This window comes from Neofelis nebulosa, chromosome 15, assembly GCF_028018385.1.
Source record: "Neofelis nebulosa isolate mNeoNeb1 chromosome 15, mNeoNeb1.pri, whole genome shotgun sequence".
Classification (NCBI taxonomy): Eukaryota; Metazoa; Chordata; class Mammalia; order Carnivora; family Felidae; genus Neofelis; species Neofelis nebulosa.
In genome coordinates, this window is record NC_080796.1 from 15,953,379 (window position 1) to 15,978,389 (window position 25,011).

At 38.7% G+C, this 25,011-nt stretch overlaps 1 protein-coding gene across 2 annotated transcripts in view; it reads right to left on the bottom strand.

The window, feature by feature from the left end:
- Nucleotides 1–25,011, bottom strand: part of FMN2 (formin 2) — a 393,127-nt gene that overhangs the window by 270,405 nt on the left and 97,711 nt on the right. For both annotated transcript variants that reach the window (XM_058701859.1, XM_058701860.1), the window contains exons 3-4: nucleotides 15,148–15,295; nucleotides 6,146–6,201 (exon numbers count right to left, since the gene is read on the bottom strand). In XM_058701859.1, the coding sequence (XP_058557842.1) occupies nucleotides 6,146–6,201; nucleotides 15,148–15,295 (204 nt within the window). The remainder of the gene's footprint in view (nucleotides 1–6,145; nucleotides 6,202–15,147; nucleotides 15,296–25,011) is intronic.

Below are 25,011 nucleotides of genomic sequence, written 5' to 3' on the forward strand. Positions count from 1 at the left end.
AAATGGAACAAATAGAGAAGCCAGAAGTGGACCCACAAATGTATGTTCAACTAATCTTTGACAAAGCAGGAAAGAGTATCCAATGGGAAAAAAAAGTCTCTTCAATAAATGGTGCTGGAATAACTGGACAGCAACATGCAGAAGAATGAAACTGGACAGTTTCTTATACCATACACAAAAATAAACTCAAAATGGATGAAAGACCTAAATGTGAGACAGGAAACCATCAAAATCCTACAGGAGAAAACAGGCGAAACCTCTTTGACCTTGCTGCAGTAACTTCTTACTAGATGTGACTCTGGAGGTATGGGAAACAAAAGCAAATATGAACTACTGGGACCTCATCAAGATAAAAAGCTTCTTCTGTACAGCGAAGGAAACAATCAACAAAACGAAAAGGCAACCAACAGAATGGGAGAAGATATTTGCAAATAACATATTGAATAAAGGGTTAGTATCAAATATGTATAAAGAACTTATCAAATTCAAAAAACAAAATATTCCAAAAAACAAATATTCCAGTGAAGAAATGGGCAAAAGACATGAATAGACACTTTTCCAAAGAAGACATCCAGATGGCTAACAGACACATGAAAAGATACTCAACAATAAAGGTCTTCCCAAACAAAAACTGAAGGAATTCATCACCACTAAACCAGACCTACAAGAGATACTAAGGAGGATCCTGTGACACAAAGTACCAGAGACATCGTTACAAGCATGAAACCTACAGACATCACAATGATTCTAAACCCATATCTTTCTATAATAACACTGAATGTAAATGGACTAAATGCGCCAACCAAAAGACATAGGGTATCAGAATGGATAAAAAAAACAAGGCCCATCTATTTGCTGTCTACAAGAGACTCATTTTAGACCTGAGGACACTTTCAGATTGAAAGTGAGGGGATGGAGAACTATTTATCATGCTACTGGAAGTCAAAAGAGAGCTGGAGTAGCCATACTTATATCAGACAAACTAGACTTTAAATTAAAGGCTGTAACAAGAGATAAAGAAGGGCATTATATAATAATTACAGGCTCTATCCATCAAGAAGAACTAACAATTATAAATGTCTATGCACCGAATACGGGAGCCCCAAATATATAAAACAATTACTCACAAACATAAGCAACCTTATCGACAAGAATGTGGTAATTGCAGGGGACTTTAATACCCCACTTACAACAGTGGATAGATCATCAAGACACATGGTCCATAAAGAAACAGGGGCCCTGAATGATACATTGGATCAGATGGACTTGACAGGTATATTTAGAAATCTGCATCCCAAAGCAACAGAATATACTTTCTTCTCAAGTGCACATGGAACATCCTCCAAGATAGATCACATACTGGGTCACAAAACAGCCCTTCATAAATATACAAGAATTGAGATCATACCATGCATACTTTCGGACCACAATGCTATGAAGCTTGAAATCAACCACAGGAAGAAGACTGGAAAACCTCCAAAAGCATGGAGGTTAAAGAACACCCTACTAAAGAATGAATGGGTCAACCAGTCAATTAGAGAAGATATTAAAAAATATATGGGGGAGGGGGTGGCGCCTGGGTGGCTCAGTTGGTTGGGCGACCAACTACGGCTCAGGTCATGATCTCGTGGTCCGTGAGTTCAAGCCCCGTGTCGGGCTCTGTGCTGACAGCTCAGAGCCTGGAGACTGTTTCAGATTCTATGTCTTCCTCTTCTCTGACCTTCCCCCATTCATGCTCTGTCTCTCTCTGTCTCTAAAATGAATAAACGTTAAAAAAAAATTAAAAAAAAATATATGGAAACAAATGAAAATGAAAATACAACAATCCAAACACTTTGGGATGCAGCAAAGGCAGTCCTGAGAGGAAAATACATTGCAATCCAGGCCTATCTCAAGAAACAAGAAAAATCCCAAATACAAAATCTAACAGCACACCTAAAGGAAATAGAAGCAGAACAGCAAAGACAGCCTAAACCCAGCAGAGGAAGAGAAATAATAAAGATCAGAGCAGAAATAAACAATATAGAATCTAAAAAAACTGTAGAGCAGATCAACGAAACCAAGAGTTGGTTTTTTGAAAAAATAAACAAAATTCATAAGCCTCTAGCCAGGCTTCTCAAAAGAAAAGGGAGGAGGGGCGCCTGGGTGGCGCAGTCGGTTAAGCGTCCGACTTCAGCCAGGTCATGATCTCGCGGTCCGTGAGTTCGAGCCCCGCGTCAGGCTCTGGGCTGATGGCTCAGAGCCTGGAGCCTGTTTCCGATTCTGTGTCTCCCTCTCTCTCTGCCCCTCCCCCGTTCATGCTCTGTCTCTCTCTGTCCCAAAAAATAAATAAAAAACGTTGAAAAAAAAAAAAAATTTAAAAAAAAAAAGAAAAGGGAGGTGACCCAAATACATAAAATCATGAATGAAAATGGAATTATTACAACCAATCCCTCAGAGATACAAGCAATTATCAGGGAATACTATGAAAAATTATATGCCAACAAACTGGAAAACCTGGAAGAAATGGACAAATTCCTAAACACCCACACGCTTCCAAAACTCAATCAGGAGGAAATAGAAAGCTTGAACAGACCCATAACCAGCGAAGAAATTGAATCAGTTATCAAAAATCTCCCAACAAATAAGAGTCCAGGACCAGATGGCTTCCCTAGGGAATTCTACCAGACATTTAAAGCAGAGATAATACTTATCCTTCTCAAGCTGTTCCAAAAAATAAAAAGGGAAGGAAAACTTCCAGACTCACTCTATGAAGCCAGCATTACTTTATTCCTAAACCAGACAGAGACCCAGCAAAAAAGAGAACTACAGGCCAATATCTCTGATGAATATGGATGCAAAACTTCTCAATAAGATACTAGCAAATCGAATTCAACAGCTTATAAAAGGAATTATTCACCATGATCAAGTGGGATTGATTCCTGGGATGCAGGGCCGGTTCACCATTTGCAAATTAATCAACGTGATACATCACATTAATAAAAGAAAAGAACCATATGATCCTGTTAATCAATGCAGAAAAAGCATTTGACAAAATTCAGCATCCTTTCTTAATAAAAACCCTCGAGAAAGTCGGGATAGAAGGAACATACTTAAACATCATAAAAGCCATTTATGAAAAGCCCACAGCTAATATCATCCTCAATGGGGAAAAACTGAAAGCTTTCTCCCTGAGATCAGGAACACGACAGGGATGTCCACTCTCACCGCTGCTGTTTAACATAGTGTTGGAAGTGCTAGCATCAACAATCAGACAACAAAAGGAAATCAAAGGCATCAAAATTGGCAAAGAGAAAGTCAAGCTTTCACTTTTTGCAGATGGCATGATAATATACATGGAGAACCCGATAGACTCCACCAAAAGTCTGCTAAAACTGATACATGAATTCAGCAAAGTCGCAGGATACAAAATCAATGTACAGAAATCAGTTGCATTCTTATACACTAATAATGAAGCAACAGAAAGACAAATAAAGACACTGATCCCATTCATAATTGCACCAAGAAGCATAAAATACCTAAGAATAAATCTAACCAAAGATGTGAAAGATCTGTATGCTGAAAACTATAGAAAGCTTATGAAGGAAATTGAAGAAGATATAAAGAAATGGAAAAACATTCCGTGCTCATGGGTTGGAAGAATAAATATTGTTAAAATGTCAATACTACCCAAAGCTATTTACACATTCAATGCAATCCCAATCAAAATTGCACCAGCATTCTTCTCAAAGCTAGAACAAACAATCCTAAAATTTATATGGAACCACAAAAGGCCCTGAATAGCCAAAGTTATTTTGAAGAAGAAGACAAATTAGGAGGCATCACAATCCCAGACTTTAGCCTCTACTACAAAGCTGTCATCATCAAGACAGCATGGTATTGGCACAAAAACAGACACATAGACCAATGGAATAGAATAGAAACCCCAAAAATAGACCCACAAACGTATGGCCAACTCATCTTTGACAAAGCAGGAAAGAACATCCAATGGAAAAAAGATAGTCTCTTTAACAAATGGTGCTGGGAGAACTGGACAGCAACATGCAGAAGATTGAAACTAAACCACTTTCTTACACCACTCACAAAAATAAACTCAAAATGTGTAAAGGACCTGAATGTGAGACAGGAAACCATCAAAACCCTAAAGGGTTTGGAAAGCAGGAAAAGACCTCTCTGACCTCAGCCGCAGCAATTTCTTACTCGACACATCCCCAAAGGCAAGGAAATTAAAAGCAAAAATGAACTATTGGGACCTCATGAAGATAAAAAGCTTCTGCACAGCAAAGGAAACAATCAACAAAACCAGAAGGCAACCAACGGAATGGGAAAGATATTTGCAAATGACATATCCAACAAAGGGCTAGTATCCAAAATCTATAAAGAGCTCACCAAACTCCACACCCAAAAAACAAATAATCCAGTGAAGAAATGGGCAGAAAACATGAATAGACACTTCTCTAAAGAAGACATCCGGATGGCCAACAGGCACGTGAAAAGATGCTCAACATCACTCCTCATCAGGGAAATACAAATCAAAACCACACTCAGATATCACCTCACGCCAGTCAGAGTGGCCAAAATGAACAAATCAGGAAACTATAGATGCTGGAGAGGATGTGGAGAAACGGGAACCCTCTTGCACTGTTGGTGGGAATGTAAATTGGTGCAGCCGCTCTGGAAAACAGTGTGGAGGTTCCTCAAAAAATTAAAAATAGACCTACCCTATGACCCAGCAGTAGCACTGCTAGGAATTTACCCAAGGGATACAGGAGTACTGATGCATAGGGGCACTTGTACCCCAATGTTTATAGCAGCACTCTCCACAATAGCCAAATTATGGAAAGAGCCTAAATGTCCATCAACTGATGAATGGATAAAGAAATCGTGGTTTATATACACAATGGAGTACTACGTGGCAATGAGAAAGAATGAAATATGGCCCTTTGTAGCAACGTGGATGGAACTGGAGAGTGTGATGCTAAGTGAAATAAGCCATACAGAGAAAGACAGATACCATATGTTTTCACTCTTATGTGGATCCTGAGAAACTTAACAGAAACCCATGGGGGAGGGGAAGGAAAAAAAAAAAGAGGTTAGAGTGGGAGACAGCGAAAGCATAAGAGACTCTTAAAAACTGAGAACAAACTGAGGGTTGATGGGGGGTGGGAGGGAGGGAAGTGTAGGTGATGGGCATTGAAGAGGGCATCTTTTGGGATGAGCACTGGGTGTTGTATGGAAACCAATTTGACAATAAATTTCATATATTAAAAAAAAAAAAGAAAAGAAAAGATACTCAACCTCACCCATCAGCAGGGAAATACAAATCAAAACCACAGTGAGATACCACCTGTCAGAATGGCTAACATTAACAATTCAGGTAACAACAGATGTTAGAGAGGATGTGATGTAAGGAGAATCCTTTTGCAATGTTGGTTGGAATGCAAACTGGTACAGCCACTCTGGAAAACATGAAGTTTCCTCAAAAAATTAAAAATAGGACTACCCTATGACCCAGCAACTGCACTACTAGGTATTTATCCAAAGGACACAAAAATGCTGATTCAAAGGGACACACGCATGCCAATGTTTATGGCAGCTCTTTCAGCAATAGCCAAATTGCGGAGAAAGCCCAAATGTCCATTGACTGATGAATGGATAAAGAATATGTGGCGCGCGCGCGCACACACACACACACACACACACACACACACACAATGGACTATTACTCAGTGATCCAAAAAGAATGAAATCCTGCGTTTGCAACAGCGTGGATGGAAATAGAGGGTATTATGCTAAGTGAAACAAGTCAGAGAAAGACAAATACCATATCATTCCACTCATGTGGAATTTAGGAAACAAAACAGATAAATAGGGGAAGGGAAAGAAAAATAAGATAAAACAGAGAGTGAGACAAACCATAAGAGTCTCTTAAATATAGATAACAAACAGGGTAGTTGGAGAGGAGGTGGGTAGGGGAATAGGCTAAAGGGGTGATGGGTAGTAAGGAGGGCACTTGTTGGGTATGAGCAGTGGGTGTTTTATGAAAGTGATGAAGCACTGGCTTCTACTCCTGAAACCAATACTACATTATATGTTAACTAATTTAAATTTAAATGAGTAAGTTTTTAAAAAAAGATCTTCTTACCTGCTGAACAGCATCTGAACATTTTTTTGGAGTTTCCAAAACAGCAGACTGAGATTCTGGTTTGAAAAAGAAAAAGAGTCAGTATCTTAAAGAAGAAATTTCCCAATTCCTCAATCAGAAAACAAAACTAACTAAAGCATATCTTTAACCAGAAGTACCAAAAACATCCAGTTTATCTTCCAATTATACTTCTGTATTATAAAGACACGACTACTTTTCAGCATATATAACACAGGTAATGACTAATGCTCACGTCATTATTTTTTAAATTAGAATAGCCTCATGCCCTTCTTCAACACACCAATCATAATTATTTTTCTCAACTGCTAGCATCTATTTTGTGCTAGGAAATACCTATTGAAACATTCACTTATATTATTTACTTAGCTCAAGTCTGTACAATGATAGAACTCATCAATCTTGAAGGATGGGTTCAGTTGTCTTATCTATGAACAACTTTCCTTCTAATTTCTTTTTTTTTTCTTATTTTAGAGAGAGAGCACACGAGAGAGGGAGAGAGGGAGAGAGGGAGAGAGGGAGAGAGGGAGAGGGGGAGAGGGGGAGAGGGGGAGAGAGGGAGAGGGAGAGGGAGAGGTAGAGAGAGGGAGAGAGAGAGAGAGAGAGAGAGAGAGAGAGAGAGAATCCTAAGCAGGCTCCACATTCAGCACGAAGCCCGACATGGAGTTCAATCCCACAACCCTGGGATCATTACGTGACCTGAAATTAAGAGTTGGACGCTCAAGCCCACTGGGCCACAAAGGTGCCCCCTACCTTCTAATTTCAATAAGAGATCATGAGTACTACCATCGAGTAATAAAGGATTCTGAAAGGATTTTGTTCCTTTATTTGTCATTTCAGAGTCTATGAGACTGTAAATTCATGCTGGAAAACCTAAGGGAAAACAAATTCCAGGATTACTTTTCAAGCTAAGGGACAATTTCTTCTAAGTGAACCTTGCATGAACATTGTAAAACAAAAAATAAAAACAAAAGGGCCTTCAGAAACCCCCAGTGCTCCATGGAGTAGAGTCTGAAAACAACTCATTGTGTCCATCATCGACAATTTACAGTTGAAAAATCAGAGACACATAATATAAGCAATTGGTGGGAAGCTGGAAGACTAGAGTTTCTCTCCTGTCATATGTCTCCCCAACCACAGCTAGCATGCAGATCAGACTCCTGACAAGAAATAGCAGTCACTCTTGAGGATAATTTAGACATTCCTAATTTAGCAGCACTCTAGTTGATACACGTGACAATGCTCTAGCAAAATAAAAAAGGGCTTATTATTAAATTTTATACCATATTGTTAAACTGCATTGAAAGTTTCCATTTCACTGAAATTAAAGCACAGGATCTGTACAGGCTCTTGGCCTTCTTTCACTTGTCCACAGTCCCTGACCTCTCTGACCACCTCTGCCTTTCCCTACCTGCTCCTGTGGCCACAACAGTCTTCTTGCTGCTCTTTAACATGCTGCCATACTCCCTCCACAGGGTCTCTGCTATAGTGGGATATCTGTATGTCTCCCTTGCCTTGCTCTTTCCCTAGGGCTTTGTTCCAGCCTTCCTAGCAATCTAGTGATGATCAACCTAGTGGTGATCTGACCCACTGTAGCACTTTTCATTCTGTCTCTTACTTTCTTTAACATGGAACATCACATAATATACTACATAATTCACTTGTTTGCCTCCTAATTATTATCTCTCTTACTCCACTAGAATATAAGCTCTATGAAGGCCGTGATTTTTGTCTTTTTTCCCTCTATTGTCCCTGGCATCTAGAATACTGTCTGGCACACGGTAGGGGCTTAAAGTATTTGCCCAGTAATTATAGGAGTGAATGGAAGAAGTGATCAAAAGAATGATCAAACCATGAAAGGAGGTATCCTGGGAAAGGAAAAAGGGGAGTAAGAATCTTAAAAGGGGCAACATAGATATCACTTTGCCTTTAGCTACTTCCTGCACCTCAGCTAGGAGTGTATCTTTCAAAACAAAAGTCATTGAGAAGAGCATGAAGTGGCCACCGACAGATGTCACTGCGGCAATAGAACACTAACAAGTGGCCTTAAAATGCAAGCATTTTCCCAGACAAGTATTGTATGTTTTTCAAGTAAGAAAAAATGGATTCTTCTTTCTTATCCTGACAAATCTCTACTCTGAACTTGACACCAGAGTTAGCCAATTTTGAATAAAGGTCCTAAAAACAAAGCCAATCAGCAGCTAATATAAAGCAAATACAAATGCTGGAACACTTTTGTTTTTAGTTACCTACAGATCCCCAAACTCAACAAACTCTAGATAAAATCCTGGGGCTTTGTGTTGATGGAAAATGCTTTTCTTTCTCTTCTTCCTATTTTGATAGTGCAGGAGAGCCCAATGGAACACCAACAGTTCTTTGCATTAGAAATACATACAGTGTTTCCTACCTTTTTCCCTATAGCTCTAGACCTGGTGACCTGCCCAAAAAAGCAAATTTCTGGGTTCTGGTGGTAAAGAATGCAGACATTTTACCGGAACAACGAACTAGAAAGACAACCCAGTCATTTTCCTGAATCCTCCTCCTCCCAAACTTTCAGTTTCCTTCTGTCGAGAGGTGTGTTGTATGTAAGCAATGAACCATGGGGATCCTGCCCCAAGTCAAGAGCACACTGCACACACTGTATGTTAGCCAATTTGACAATAAATTATATATTTTTTAAAAGTAAAGCTATGCTTGTCAGTCAATAAATAAATAAATAAATAAATAAATAAATAACACCTGAATTGAGTTCATTCTCCCACCCCCTCCCTTCCACTATACTTCTTATTTCTTTGAATCAGTGTGTTACAACATCTAAGGGAAAGTTATGGCAAAAAACACTCTCTTCAGAATCATAAAATGAGGCATAGGAATTCTAGAATGTCAAGATTTTAAGATGGAAAAGATGTGTATAGAATAACTGCATTGCAAAACAAAGGTAAAATCAAAGAGAACCAAGAGAAAAGAAAAATAAGAGTTAAGGAGAAGACAAATAAGAAAGAGAAAAAACAAAGCAGGCATAGTTAGGAGAGAATAAAGAGAAGCATGAGAGATGACACTAAGTGTTGAGTAAAACAAAATGGCATGTTTGCTGCAAATGATAAGTAAGCTGGTTTCTGAGTAGCTACTCAAGGCTATAAAGTCATTGGGCAGGTAGATTTAAGAAATCCACTTAGTTCTAACATTCTTAGATTGATCACCTCTGTTACAAAATCCCATGACACTTGTTACCAATATTCCCCTCTTCCAGCATCCGGGGCTTTTGGGAATTGCCTTCCACTTAGATCTGGAGCTGACAGTCCCCATTACATATTCATCAACCAAGACGGTTCTTTTCAAAGAGTAACCCAGTAACAGCTCTCTCAAAGGTACGTTTAAAACTGCCAACTCTTTCACTCACCCTTCTTAAGAATTCAGTAACTAGACTGTTTAAAAACTATTACTGTGAAGCAAAGTAGGAGAAAGAACATTCCTGACAAAACTTTAAGTGTTCTAAATAATCAACAATCTAAAATTCTGGGCTCCCCATAATTCCTAATATGTTTCAGAAACAATCTCTTTATCATCACAAAATAAGCATAAGACTTGTATAACAAAACATATGTGGATGAGTTTGGCATTTGTAGAGAGAAAGAAAATGAGTAGGATATGCCTTTCTGCCATGAATGGAAAATAAATTAAATCACCTCTTTAAAACATAAAGTATGACTTCTAAAAAGGAATTAAACAGTCTCTAAAGAGTTTTATAGCATAATTACAATGCATAAAATTCATTAAATAAAATACATAAAATACATAAAATGCACTTATGTAAAATCATTAAAATAGTTTCTTTAATACATCAATTTGATTCAAGTCTAGTCAATTTAACTGAGAAAGAACTTATTAAACTTAAATAATATAATTTATGATTAGCTGCCTAATATATGGCAGATGCTTTTAATTCTGGTATACTATGTCCTTCCACAAATGGAGATGGAGTTAAACATGTAATTTTCCTAAAAGAAACAACTTTATGTCCCGCTTATTTGAGTATCTCATGGTATGGATATGTCCCCTCAATGCCCACAAAGAACATTGACACACAATATTTAGCTTGCATATATAAGAGAGAAATGCAGGCCAAAATCACAAAAAATAAATTTGAAAATGAAGAATTACCTATAGGAGACATGGTCAATCTTTTCTGGTACATTTTATCCCTTGATCAAGTGGGAAGCTGAGAAATAGAACACTATCAAATCTTCCTGGGCCATCTATAGAATTTCTGCATTACTCCCAACTGAATGTGTAGTAAAGCATTCAGACTACTCCTGGAAATGAGTTGATGATACTGTTTGCATTATAGCACACAGAATCTCTCTTATTAGGAACCACCAGAAATACTACTTCTTTATATAAAAGTCCAGAAAAGACACTGTCGCTTTTAACCTCATGCACACAGAGGATCATTAGAGAATTGTCCCCATTTCCCTTTCTACTTTAAACCTAAAGAAAAATTTCCAACTATCTTTGAAAACTACAAGTCCTTCTGAAGAATATTTGTATACTAGCTGACTTCAGCTTCATCTTATTGTTCTATCCTAAATTTCTTTCAGTTTGATTTATTTTCTTTTGTATTCCTTTTGTACGGCTTCAAATCTATTCTGGAGCAAAGGTGGGTTACAGTCCTTTCAGCTAACATGTAAACATGATTTTTAGGATTTCTATATAAAAAGTCCCTACCATGTTTCTACCAGATTTCCTTCTACATATTTTCCTCCAGGATTTCTGTCCCCCAAACTGCCTTCCTAAATACTACTCTACTTGGCCTTTCACATTTTCGAAGAAAGAGAAGGGGCTTGGTGTTTCAAAGACGTAATAAGTCCCCACACACATCTAGACATCGTGCCTCTATTATGCATAAATTTGAAAATTAAAGTTAATAATCTCTTTGATTTCTGTGAATCCAGTGAATAACTTTTGAAACTTGGTATTGAGCCCAGAAAATGGTCCATGGGCTGTTTCAGCACACACACAAAACTCTCTCAAATGCTTGCATTTATGTGCTAAGCAGATAGTTATTTAGATCTTTTTCAACAAAAGATCTTAATTTATTGACTTAAACATTTAAACATACACTATGTGCCCAAAGGTCTTGAAATGTTGGGAGTCTTCAACAAAGACAAATATACATAAACAGATAAATTAAAATACATAAGTAATTTGAATGATAGAGATATGAGTAAAATGTCATGGGACTCCAGAAGAACAAACAACCATGGAGGGCGGGGAGGGTGTTATATATATAAGTAAAGGAAAATGAAGACAGATAAAAGAAAGAGAAAACAAGATAAATGGAAAGGTTTTCTTCTTATCAATGTTTCTGCCACCAAATTTTGCAGAACAATGCTCCCCAATTTCCTTTCCAGCTAGGCTTATCTTTCCAGGAGGCATTCTATAGACTTCAAAAGGTCAATTTTCACACCTTATGCTGATCTGTGAAAAAAATGCCAACTGCAAAAGATTCCCAAGAATCTGTAGCCCTTCTCCATATCACTGGTGGGGAGAGAAATCAAGGCCTTACCTTGACCTCTGCAACTCAAATCCATATATAGGAGAGTTGGTTCTTTCATCAATATATGAAAGGTGGATAAAAAACCTCCCTCACAGAAGGGATTACAAAAAATTAAGTCAGAAGCATGAGAAAAGCAGAAGAGGCAGCAACAGAAATCTGAATTAGCTGGAGATGTGAATTAGTAATAAATATTAAAAAGAGCCCAAGACCAAAAAAAAAAAAAAGGCAAGAAACAAGTTTTCAAAAATTTTTAAGTGTATTTATTTATTTATTTTGAGAGAGAGAGAAACAAGTGAGGGAGGAACACAAAGAGAAGGAGAGAGAGAAAAAATCCCAAGCAGGCTCTACACTGTCAGCACAGAGCCCAATAGGGGCTCATTCTCATGAACCATCAGATCATGACCTGAGCCAAGTCAAGGGTAGGATGCTCAACTAATTGAGCTACCCAGTTATCCCACAAGTTTTCGATTTTCTAAAATGTAACTGAAAGTCTTTCTTCTTCAGAAAGAAAATAAAGTCATTGAACTCTTTTAAACTAAAATTGAAAGGGGCCACATGTTGCAAATACTGACTTTCACCATGATGTCACTACAAAACAATGTATATCAATTGTCATTAAGTGTACTGCAAATAGTTAATAAATGGCCCCAGAATCAGAATACCCCATGGAGTCACAGCAGGAAAAGTTTAGAAAAGTGCCATTATATCATTTGAACAAAAGAAAGCTATATAGCTATTGAGGTTTATAACAGATCAACTGGAGAAAAACAAATCACTACATGAAATTATTTTCTACTTACCCCCATCATCCTCTTCAAGAATGCATATTTTAAAAGGATACAAGTCATTATATTAAAAATTACTTTCTCCGTCATTTTATAAGCTACACCAAACAACAAAGAAAAAACTAAGTTACAAATTTCCTAGTATCAATTCCAACTATTATCTTTTACCAAACTAAAATGTATATTATCACTACCTTTCAATCTAGTCCTCCAGTATACAAAATCAATAATATAAAATATTTCATAACATTTTTAAAGTACCTTAAAATTTTAGAAGAGAATATAAATGTTTCAGAAAAGTGGAGAAAGACATACTAGAGAAGAATAAAATGAAAATACCACACTAATCATGATGTAAAACACAGGACATTAAGAGAGTTAAGAGAACTCTCAATGAAACTGTAATTTAGTTCTTCTGTATCTATACCTGGCTATTTCCTGCCAAGTAATCAATGTAACTTTTAACATGAATAATACAGTGTACTTAACAGGATCAATACTTTTAGCTGTGTGGGGTTTTTTTTATTTTATTTTTAATGTTTATTTTTGAGAGAGAGAGCAAGTGGGGGAGGGGCAGAGAGCGAGGGAGACACAAAATTTGAAGCAGGCTCCAGGTTCTGAGCTGTCAGCACAGAGCCTGATGCGGGGCTCAAACTCATGAACCATGAGATCATGACCTGAGCCGAAGTCGCTCAACTGACTGAGCCACCCCAGGAGCCCCTGTGTTTTTCTTTTTAAAATGAAATACACTTTTATGTAATTGCTTTATTCTCAGGTGCCATCATGTTAGAACCCTTCATCTCTGAAGATATTTGCATTAAGGAATCTACCTTGGCCCTTGATCGACTGTACTGTGTTATAAGAAATTCAGAGCCCTACATGGAACAACATTTCCTACCTCCTATCTTTCATTTGTTGCTCATTTTAGGGAGTACAGTCCATCTAGTGAACACTAAGCAGTGTTTCGAAAGCATCTGACATTAAAAAAGGGTCATTCTGGGTTGGGTGTGGGCCCCCCATTCTGGGCTTCAGTAGAAAGAAGAAAGACATAAGTGCATCCCTCCAGAGGCTAGGGTAAATACAGGATTATAAACACTGAGTTTGCTTTGCAGACCTTTGGAAAAGAGCCTAGAATAAAATCCTTAACACTGTGGGTTATTGTTGGTTTTAAAGGGAACTCATGAGGAAGTAATAAATAATGATGTGAAATAATGAAAATAATTATAATAACCATAGCAAACACTTATACCAAGCCCAATGCAACATTCTGGATGCTAATTCTATGCTTTAACATGCATTAACTCATATAATTCTCAAAACAGCCCTATGTAGTAGATGCTATTCTTACTGACATTTGACAGATGAGGAAACTGAGTACAGGGATTAAGAAATTTGCCCAAGGTGACAAAGCTGGTAAATGATATTTCATGCTCATATGCTATACCCGGTTATTACAAGTCCAGGTTGAGTTTCTAATGGCTTTTTCTCTATAAGTCAATGTGGGGGAAAATCAAAATTCTTAACTCTAACACTCATGCTACTATTTTAGGAAAATTTGGTGATAGATAGATATCTGAATAGTAATGATGCCCTTCAATTTACTCTCCACTTATGGATCAGTCCACTGAGAAGTCAGAAATTTATTATACCAAACTGAAAACTTTTTAGAAAGGAATTAAACAACCAAATTTCATAAAACATTGCTGCACAAATGTGATTCTTAATTCTTAAGACAAATACAAAGTGCTTTCCCACTTTCAGGCTCCATATAAAGCTGACATTAGGGGCGCCTGGGTGGCGCAGTCGGTTAAGCGTCCGACTTCAGCCAGGTCACGATCTCGCGGTCTGTGAGTTCGAGCCCCGCGTCAGGCTCTGGGCTGATGGCTCGGAGCCTGGAGCCTGTTTCCGATTCTGTGTCTCCCTCTCTCTCTGCCCCTCCCCCGTTCATGCTCTGTCTCTCTCTGTCCCAAAAATAAATAAAAAACGTTGAAAAAAAATTAAAAAAAAAAAAAAAAAAAAAGCTGACATTAATCTTTCTATCTTCCCAGCCAATAATACAAAATACTTTAAAAGACAACAAAAGATGCAAAGAGAAAAACAACCAAAAAGAAAAATCTTAAGATACATTTGAACACTGTACAGTTTTTAAAAGATTACTCAAAATTTAGATTTAGTGAAACTTGTATCTCTATGTCCTCATTATCTCTGAAGTTAAGAAAAGGATCAAGAAAAGCACAAGGAAAGCAATAAAGGAAGAGGGTCAGAGTGGAGAGGTAAGGTAGCCACCATCTTCGAAGGCAATAGACAGAAATTTCCTTTTGGCATTCTCAGCCCAACTCAGGATGTGGAGCCTCAACTTCAGGTGGTGGCTACCACTGGCCACCTGAAGCAGTATTTCACAAACTTTTATATACACGATAATAACTGGACAATTCCAGTGCCCTATCCCCTAGAATTCTAACTCAGCAGCCTTGAAAGTGGAGCATAAGAATTTTCAATTTAACAAGACTCCTACTGATTTTGTTTGAGTTAGCCGCAGATCATAATCTAAGAAACACAGAAGAGAAATTTAAGACTTAGTACCCAGTAAGCACTGCACAGTACTTTACATCACACACTTTTAGAACATTCTGGGCTCCTACCTGTTTCAACATCCTTAGACCTGTGTTCTTCATCAGGAGGTGTAGACGGTGGCCAAACAGGTGGGACTCGTCGGGGAAACTGCCCTTCTGTATAATCCAGTGAGTGAGTGGGTTGGCTGACTGCAGCCCAGGTGTAAAGTTGATCTTGCTATATTTAAAATTTTTTAAATAAAAATAAAAAAAAATAAAATGTAAAGCTATTTTAATTCAATCATGAAAAAAATGAAGTTTTTTTAATTGTTACATTACAACATCATTTTTATCTTATACATACATATGCAGGGTGTATGTGTGTGTGTGTGTGTGTGTGTGTGTGTGTATCAAACATTAAAACAGCATTGCCTACTATCCAATGTAGATTCATAATGTCAACATTCATTCACACAATTATTTCAATTTCATAACCATACTTGTCTCAACTTTTTCTTTCTTTTTCAATTTATTTTTTTAAAAAATATTTATTTTGAGACAAAGAGAGAGAGAGAGAGTGCATGGGGGAGGGGCTAGCACAGAGAATCCCAAGCAGACTCCACGCTGTCAGGACAGAGCCTGAATCAGAACTCAATCTCATGAACCATGAGATCATGACCTGAACTGAAATTAAGAGTTGTAATCTTAACTGACTGAGCCACCCAGGCACATCTCAATTTATTTTCTATAGAAAAATATAATTTTTTTTTTGTGGTGGAGATTCTGTGTGCATCTGCAAGGAAATATAAGACCAGAAAATCCAGACATTCAGAGAACTCCCTGAACTAGAATCTTTAAGACATTTGAGTATGATGTCCCTTTAAAATCTGTTTAAACACTTGTGGCAAAGTCAAAGGACAGGCTGTACTTGGGCACCACAGAACAATAATAGCTTCCTTGCCTTCAACAACAAAAAGCCTAGGAAACCAACTTATCATGGGTCCAGGCTTCAAAATGTTTGGGACAAAAACCACGAAAAAGTAAATGAACTTGCCAAGAGTAAAAAAATTGGACAGGGATCTTCTGGCAAAGAAAGTGCTTCCCAGCTGAAGACTAACAGAATCTGGACAGAATGAGAAGGCTCATAACTACACCTAATGCCAGGAAGCAAAGTGGAAATCTCACAAAGGAGGCCACTTTGAGGCCTATAAACACCTTGGAAAACTTCTCATTAGGATTTCAGAATAACATGTTTAACCATTTTAGGATGCATGCACTCAAAATATACATGCCCTAGGTTCTCTCCATGATATTTTCCTTACTTGTAGGTATATTTGCCTATAGCTTATGGTCAACCTAAAGTAAAACAAAGAGAATAACAGTATTGTAGAGGTGAAGAGCAAATTAAAAATAAAACAAAACAAACAACAACAACAAAAACTGTACTGTAACCACTGTGTTGAGATTATAAAGGAAATGGAGTTAACCCAGGACAGGCATTGTTATTTCTATAATGCATTTAACAAATTAATCTAATAAATTCACAAATTATTGTTCAGCATAGACAGTAAGACACGGTGTATATATCTGTAGTTTAAGCTTTAACTTTACAGACACTGGCCCTATTTGAGAATTCAGATTCCTGGATTTGGCTAGTATTACATAAGGGTCACATTGCAGACCTGGCTAAGCATTTCAGCTTTCCATACTGTTTCAACTGTTCATACACATTTTTTTAATGTTTATTTATCTTTGAGAGAGAGACAGAGTGCAAGTGGGGGAGGGGCAGAGAGAGAGGTAGACACAGAATCCAAAGCAGGCTCCAGGCTCCGAGCTGTCAGCACAGACGTGGGGCTCGAACACATGAACCGTGAGATCGTGACCTGAGTCCAAGTTAGACGCTTAACCGACTGAGCCACCCAGGCGCCCCATTCAACTATTCCTCTCTTGATCGACAGCAAAGGCTTTGCTTTTCAGCCTACTGCATGTCAGAAATAGCTTTTCGCCGGTGAAATTAGTAGTTTGTTTAATTAACATGATGTTGGAAATGAGATCTCAGTAGTGAAACTGAAGTAATTCCGTCTACGAGGATTGACAAAAATATCAGAGAATATCCTCATTCTTGCAAGAACAGAGTAAGACTTGGGTGAGGGATATGTCAAGGCTTGATGCTCTGACAGTGGTGCGTCCAGCCAGTGCTTTAGGAAAATGTCTCCTTGCCTGCTGCCAAACGTTAGGCACAGAATCTTGCCTCTTTCGTTTCTGCAATACCTAAACCTTTCACGGAAAGTGTAGTCAAGCACCTCCCCAGGCAGCAAGCTATACATTCCCTGACAAAGCAACTCTTGCCTAGAGAGCTTTATCATCCTAATAACAGACCCACTCAGCCTCTGACTTTGTGCCACATGAAAAAGGCAGCAACAGCTAAGGGGATAAACGGTTTCACTTTAGGATCGCACAGTTCACCGAAATACAAAGTATATTGAAAGCACTTTATAAAACTTCATATAAACAGACAGCAACAACAACAAATTTGGTTCGGTCCAGTTTTTTAGCCACGCTCCAGTATCGTAATATATCACAATGCTATGATGGTAATCTCAAAACCCTTCCTTCATAGCAGAGCTCTACTAGCAGAAAATAAGCAAAACACAAATTTCTTTTGTGGCTTTTTAACACCTACAAATGCCACCTCTTCAACCTAGCATTTAATTTTTTCTATATGACTCTAATCCACCCACCCAAATCCATCCCTCCATGTTCCCTAAGTCGAACTTCACTCCAGTACCATAACTCCCCAGTTCTCCTCATTATGGAATTTAATCTCTCAGGAAAAGTCTAGCTGAAGTTCCACCTCACATGGACCACTCATGCATCAGAACACTGATACAGCACCCTGCCACCATTCATTTTCACAAGGAACGGTATGCCATGCAGGATGGTGGCATAACACCTTACTGAGTGCATCTAATCTTTCCTCAGATTGACTGAAAACTCCTTCAGCCCATGAAGTATGTACACAGGTCCTACAAATCTCCCCTAGCAATTGACAACGCTAGGATGACTACATAAAAGCCACTTCACTGAACTAACAGAATTGGCAGATAAAAAAGAAGTAAAAAGATGGTTTGTCAGTATGAGCAGCGGCAGTAGCCCATTTTCTTCATATACATAACAAGATACCAAAAAGGTACTTTCTGGATGCCACATGGAAAACAAATCTATTATATTATCTGTTTTATCTAAACCTACCAGCAATTATACAATATGAAGAAAAATAGGAACAGGGTCAACCTGGCAGCAAAGTCGGGGGACCCGAAGTTCCCCCATCCCTCAAACACAGCAGTGTTGAGGTCAGAGAACTTGGAATTCCAAGATTATGAGCTGCAGAGTGACAGAGACATCTCCAGGGGCCCATGGGGACAACTTGGTGGGCCAGAGGTACATGACTGAAAACTTGGAGAGATAAAATGGGAGGCATAGGAAGAAAGGGGAGGGATCCCTTTCTTTGGAAAGACAAAAGGAAGAGAAAGAGAGGCTGTTGAAGTGTAGGATTGTATTTGGACCAGAGAAAAGCCATGGACCAGGGAACAGAAAAAAAAAGACAAAGATCTAATTTCTAAGTGCCTGGCTTTCTCTGGACTGGGGCCAGCTGCCCTGTTGACGTGCCTGGGGAGAAGGGGAGCCAGTCCCAGTCTTGGTAACTAGCACAGAGGTGCAGTCCTCAGTGAGAGAAAGCAATCCCCTCCCTTGAGTGCTCTGTGAAGAAGGCACATAGCCATTCCAAGGACAAAAGAGCCTGCCTGCACCCGCCCGTCAGAGGCCCTTTGTCGGCTGGCTGGGCTGAGGGGCTCTACCCTAGAACCAGGGTGTACAGGTGGGATCCTTTAAGACTGATGGTTTGAATCCCAACCAAGCACCAGGGAAGCACAGGAGACTGTGGAGTGGGACAGACGGCCTCATTTGCACCAGCTCAGCACCGTGGGGGGAGCCAGAGGCCCTCTATCACTGGGGTGGAGTGGCATTTTTCTGGAACTGGGGTGAGCAGAGCGAGATCCTTTAAGACAATGGGGTTTGAATCCCAGCCATGCGCCAGGGAGGTGCAGGAGATGGTCGAGTGGGACAAAGCACCCTGTTCCCGTCCACGCAGCACTGTGAGGAGCCAGAGGCCCGTTGTAATCTGGCTGGGCAGAGTGGCACTTCCCGGAAACCGTGGGCATGCAGTGGGACCCTTTAAGACATGGGGGTTTGAATCCCGCTGAGCACCCGGGAGGTGCAAGGGACTGTGGAGCAGAACATACCCAGCCTGCTCCCACATGCACAGCGCTGTGCAGATGGCTTAAACAGAGTGTTTGGGACACCCAGTCTGGGGAGGAGAGACTGGGGTGTCACCATTTTTATCCCCGTCACCAACAAGATGAGGCTCTAGGGAACAAAGGGCCCACAGTGGAGGCAGGACCTGCCTCCTACCAAGCCACACCCCTCCAAGTCTGGTCACTGTGAATTTACCAGTGTTTGATTGGCATTGACCAACCGGACAACCCCTTCCTCCAGACCAGCACAGCCACTGGCTCCAAGGCACCCAGCGGTTTTGCATTTTCTGATTTGATTCTTGGTCAATTCTTATTTTATATATATATTCCTTTTTATTTCCTTCCTTTCCTTCCTCTAATGTCTTTGTTCTCTAGTCTGGTTATTCTGGTTGTTGGTTTCTTTAAGCAGACATATTGAATCTATTATTTTTACACCTCTTCTGTATCTCCTTCTTATTTATCTTCCTCTCTCTCTCAGGATTAAGTCATATGGTTACTCTGTCTGGTCAATTTTCTTTTTTTTTTTTCTTTTTACCCACCCCTGTCACTTCTCTCTTTGTATGGGATAAGGCTTCTTCCACCACCACCCTCTTTTTAAAATTGTTTTTCCAGGGTTACTTCATGGTGGAAGATCCAAACCACTATTAAAAGTAGGGAGACAAAGCAACCAGAGTCACAACAACAGAGAGCATGTAACATATTACGAAAACACCTCCTGAAAGGCCAGGCCCTGGACAGTGTATAACCCCTTTTTAACATAGTAGTGCTCGCAGGTACAGGACACATTAACAAACTACTACAACAAGTAAGGGACGGAATACTAGCCAAAATGATGAAAAGGAAGAATTCACCTCAAAAGAAACTCCAGGAAGAATGGCGGCCAGAGAATTGCTCAAAACAGATATAAACAAGATATTTGCTAAGAATTTAGAATAATAGGCATAAGATTAATCACTGGGCTTGAAAAAAACAGAGGACAGCAGAGAATCTATTGCTGCAGAGATCAAGGAACTAAAAAATAGTCATGGTGAATTAAAAATGCTATAAAGCAGGTGCAAAATAAACTAATTGCAGTAAGAACAAGACGAAAGAAGCAGAGTGGAGAACAAATGAAATAGAAGATAAAATTATGGAAAATGATAAAACCGAGAAAAAGAGAGATAAGAAAATATTAGACCATGAGGGGAGAATAAGAGAACGAAGTGATTCAATGAAACTTAATAATATCCATATCATAGGAGTTCCAGAAAAAGAGAGAGAGAAAGGGGCAGAAGGATTACTTGAATAAATTATAAATGAGAACTTCCCTATTCTGTGGAAGGAAGCAGATATCCCACTCAAGGAGGCACAGAAAACTCCCTTCAGGTTTAACAGGAATAGGTCTTCTCCATGGCATATCATAGTGAAACTGGCAAAATACAAAGATAAAGAGGGAATTCTGAAAGCAGCCAGGGACAAATGCACCTTAAACTACAAGGGCAGGCACATAAAGGCAGTAGCAGACCTGTCTGCCAAAACTTGGCACGCCAGAAGGGAGTGGCAGGAAACATTCAATGTGCTGAGTAGGAAAAATATGCAGCCAGGAATTCTCTATCCAGCAAGGCTGCATCCAGAATAGAAGGAGGGATAAAGGCTTTCCCAGACAGACAAAAACTGAGGGAGTTCATGACCACTAAACCAGCCCTGCAAGAGATCGTAAGGGGTACTCTGTGAGTGGAATGCTGCAAAGACTACAAAAGACCAGACACGTCGCCACAACCATGAAACCTACAGATAACACAAGGACACTAAATCCATATCTTTCAATAATAATGCTGAATGCAAAAGGACTAAATGCTCCAATTAAAAGACAGAGGGTATCAGAATGGATTAAAAAACAAGATCCAGGAGCACCTGGGTGGCTCAGTTAGTTAGGTGTCTGACTCAGCTCAGGTCATGACCTCAGGGTTTGTGAGTTCAAGCCCTGTGTCGGGCTCTATGCTGACAGGCTCAGAACCTGGAGCCTGCTTCGGATTCTGTGTCTCCCTCTCTCTCTGCCCCTCCCCCACTCACGCTCTGTCTCCTCTCTCAAAAATAAATAAACATTAAAAAAATTAAAAAAAAAAACAAGATCCATCTATATGCTGTCTACAAGAGAACCATTTTTAGACCTAAAGGCAACTTCAGGTTGAAAGTGAGGGGATGGAGAACCATCTATCATGCTATGGAAGTCAAAAGAACGCTGGAGTAGCCATACTTACATCACACAAACTAGATTTAAACTAAAGTCTGTAAGAAGAGATGAAGAGGGGCATTTTATCATATTTACGTGGTCTATCCATCAAGAAGAGCTAACGATTATAAATGTTTATGCTCCCAATTGAATTCACCCAAATATATAAAATAATTAATCGCAAACATAAGCAATCTTATTAATAAGAATATGGTAATTTCAGGGGACTTAGTGAATGGACAGATCTTCTAGGCAAAATCAAAAAAAAACAATGGCTTTGAATGATCCATTGGACCAGATGGACTTGACAGATACATTCAGAACTTTTCATCCAAAAGAAGCAGTATACACATTCTTCTCAAGTGCACATGCAAAATTCTCCCAGATAGATCACATACTGGATCATGAGAGAGGCCTCAATAAAAATAAAAGAATTGAGATCACACCATGCATATTTGCAAATAACAATGCTATGACACTTGAAATCAAGTTTGAAATCGTTTCAATCACGAGAAAAAAATTGGAAAACCCCAAAGGAATGGAGGTTAAAGAGCAACCTACTACACAATGAATGGGTCAGCCAGGCAATTAAAAAAGAAATTTAAAAAACATATGGAAGCAAATGAAAATGAAAACACAACAGTCCAAACTCTTTGGGATGCAGCAAAGGCAGTCCTAACAGGAAAATACACTGCAATCCAGGCCTATCTCAAGAAACAAGAAAAATCCCAAATACAAAACCTAATGACTCATCTAAAGCAGAAGCAGAACAGCAAAGAAACAAAGAAACCCCATGGCCAGCAGAAGAAGAGAAATAAAGATTAGAGCAGAAATAAACAATATAGAATTTTTTTAAAAAGGTAGAATACATAAATAATGTAAGAGCTGGGTTTTTGAAAAAACAAACAAAATTAATAAACCCCTAGCCAAACTTCTCAAAAAAGAAAAGAGAGGACCCAAATAGATTAAATCACAAATGAAAAAGGACAGATCACATCAACACCACAGAAATACAAACAATTATCAGAGAATACTATGACAAATTACATGCCAACAAACTGGACAACCTGGAAAAAATGGACAAATTCCTAGACACCCTCACACTAACAAAAGTCAAATGGGAAGAAATAGAAAATTTGAACAGACCCATAACCAACAAATAAATTGAATCAGTTGTCAAAAATCTCCCAACAAATAAGAGTCCTGGACCAGATGGCTTCCCAGGGGAATTCTATCAGACATTTAAGGTGGAGTTAATACCTATACTTCTCAAGCTATTCCAAAAAATATAAATGAAATGAAAGCTTCCAGACTCATTCTATGAGGCCAGCATTATGCTGATTCCCAAACTAGAGAGAGAGCCCAATAAAAAGGAGAATCACATGTGGGTGCAAAAATTCTCAAGAAGATACTAGCAAATCGAATTCAACAGCATATAAAAAGAATTATTCACCATGATCAAGTGGGATTCACTCTTTGGCTGCAGGGCTGGTAATTCTATACATCACATTAATAGAAGAAAGGATAAGAACCATATGATCTTGTCAATAGATGCAGAAAAAAGCATTTGAGAAAATACAGTATCCTTTCTTAATTAAAACCCTCAAGTTGGGATAGAAGGAACATACATAGTTTAACATCATAAAAGTCATATATGAAAAGCCCACAATTAATATCATCCTCAGTGGGGAAAAACTTTCCCCCTAAGATCAGGAACATGACGGGGATGTCCACTCTCACCGCTGTTTAACATAGTGTTGGAAGTACTTGCCTCAGAATCAGACAATAAAATGAAATAAAAGGCATCCAAATTGGCAAAGAATAAGTCAAGCTTTCACTTTTTGCAGATGAAATGATATTCTACATGGAAAACCCAATAGACTCCACCAAAAAGATGCTAGAACTGATACATGAATTCAGCAAAGTTGCAGGGTACAAAATCAATGCACAGAAATGGGTTGCATTTCTATACACCAATAATGAAGCAGCAGAAAGGGGAATCAAGAAATCAGTCTCATTTACAATTGGACCAAGAACCATAAAATACCTAGGAATAAACTTAACCAAAAATGTAAAATATCTGCATGCTGAAAACTATAGTAAGCTTATGAAGGAAATTGAAGAAGACACAAAGAAATGGAAAAACATTCCATGCTCATGGATTGGAAGAATATATATTGTTAAAATGTCAATACTATCCAAAGCGATCTACACATTCAATGCAACACCAATCAAAATTGCACCAGCATTCTAGTCAAAGATAGGACAAACAATCCTAAAATTTGTATGGAACCACAAAAGACCCTGAATAGCCAAAGCAATCCTGAATAAGAAAACCAAAGCTTGAGGCATCACAATCTCAGACTTTAGCCTCTACTATAAAGCTTAAATCATCAAGACAATATGGTATTGGCACAAAAACAGACACATAGACCAACGGAATAGGATAGAGAATCCAGTATTGGACACACAAATGTATAGCCGATTAACCTTTGACAAAGCAGGAAAGAGTATCCAATGGAAAAAAAGACAGTCTCTTTAGCAAATGGTGCTGGGAGAACTGGACAGCAACATGCAGAAGAATGAAACTAGACCACTTTCTTACACCATTCACAAAAATAAACTCAAAATGGATAAAAGACCTAAATGTGAGACAGGAAACCATCAAAACCCTAGAGGAGAAAGCAGGCAACAACCTCTTTGACCTCAGCCACAGTAATTTCTTGCTCAACACATCTCCAAAGGCAAGGGAATTAAAAGCCAAATGAACTATTGGGACCTCATCAAGATAAAAAGCTTCTGTGCCACAAAAGAAACAATCAACAAAACTAAAAGGCAACTGACAGAATGGGAGAAGACACTTGCAAATAACATATCGGATAAAGAGTCTGTATTCAAAATTTATAAATAACTTACCAAACTCAATACCCAAAAAACAAATAATCCAGTGAAGAAATGCGCAGAAGACATGAATAGACACTTTTCTAAAGAAGACATCCAGATGGCCAACAGACACATGAAAAGATGCTCAATATCAGTCACCATCAGGGAAATACAAATCAAAACCATGATGAGATACCGCCTCACACCAGTCAGTGGCTAAAATGAACAACTGAGGAAACAATAGATGTTGGTGAGGATGTGGAGAAACGGGAACCCTCTTGCACTGTTGGTGGGAATGCAAACTGGTGCAACAGCTCTGGAAAACAGAGTGGAGGTTCTTAAAAAATTAAAAATAGAACTACCCTACAACCCAGCAATAGAGCACTACTAGGAATTTATCCAAAGGATACAGGAGTGCTGATTCATAGGGGCACTTGTACCCCAATGTTTATAGCAGCACTTTCAACAATAGTCAAGTTATGGAAAATGCCCAAGTGTCCATCAACTGATGAACAGATACAGAAGATGTGGTTTACACATACAATG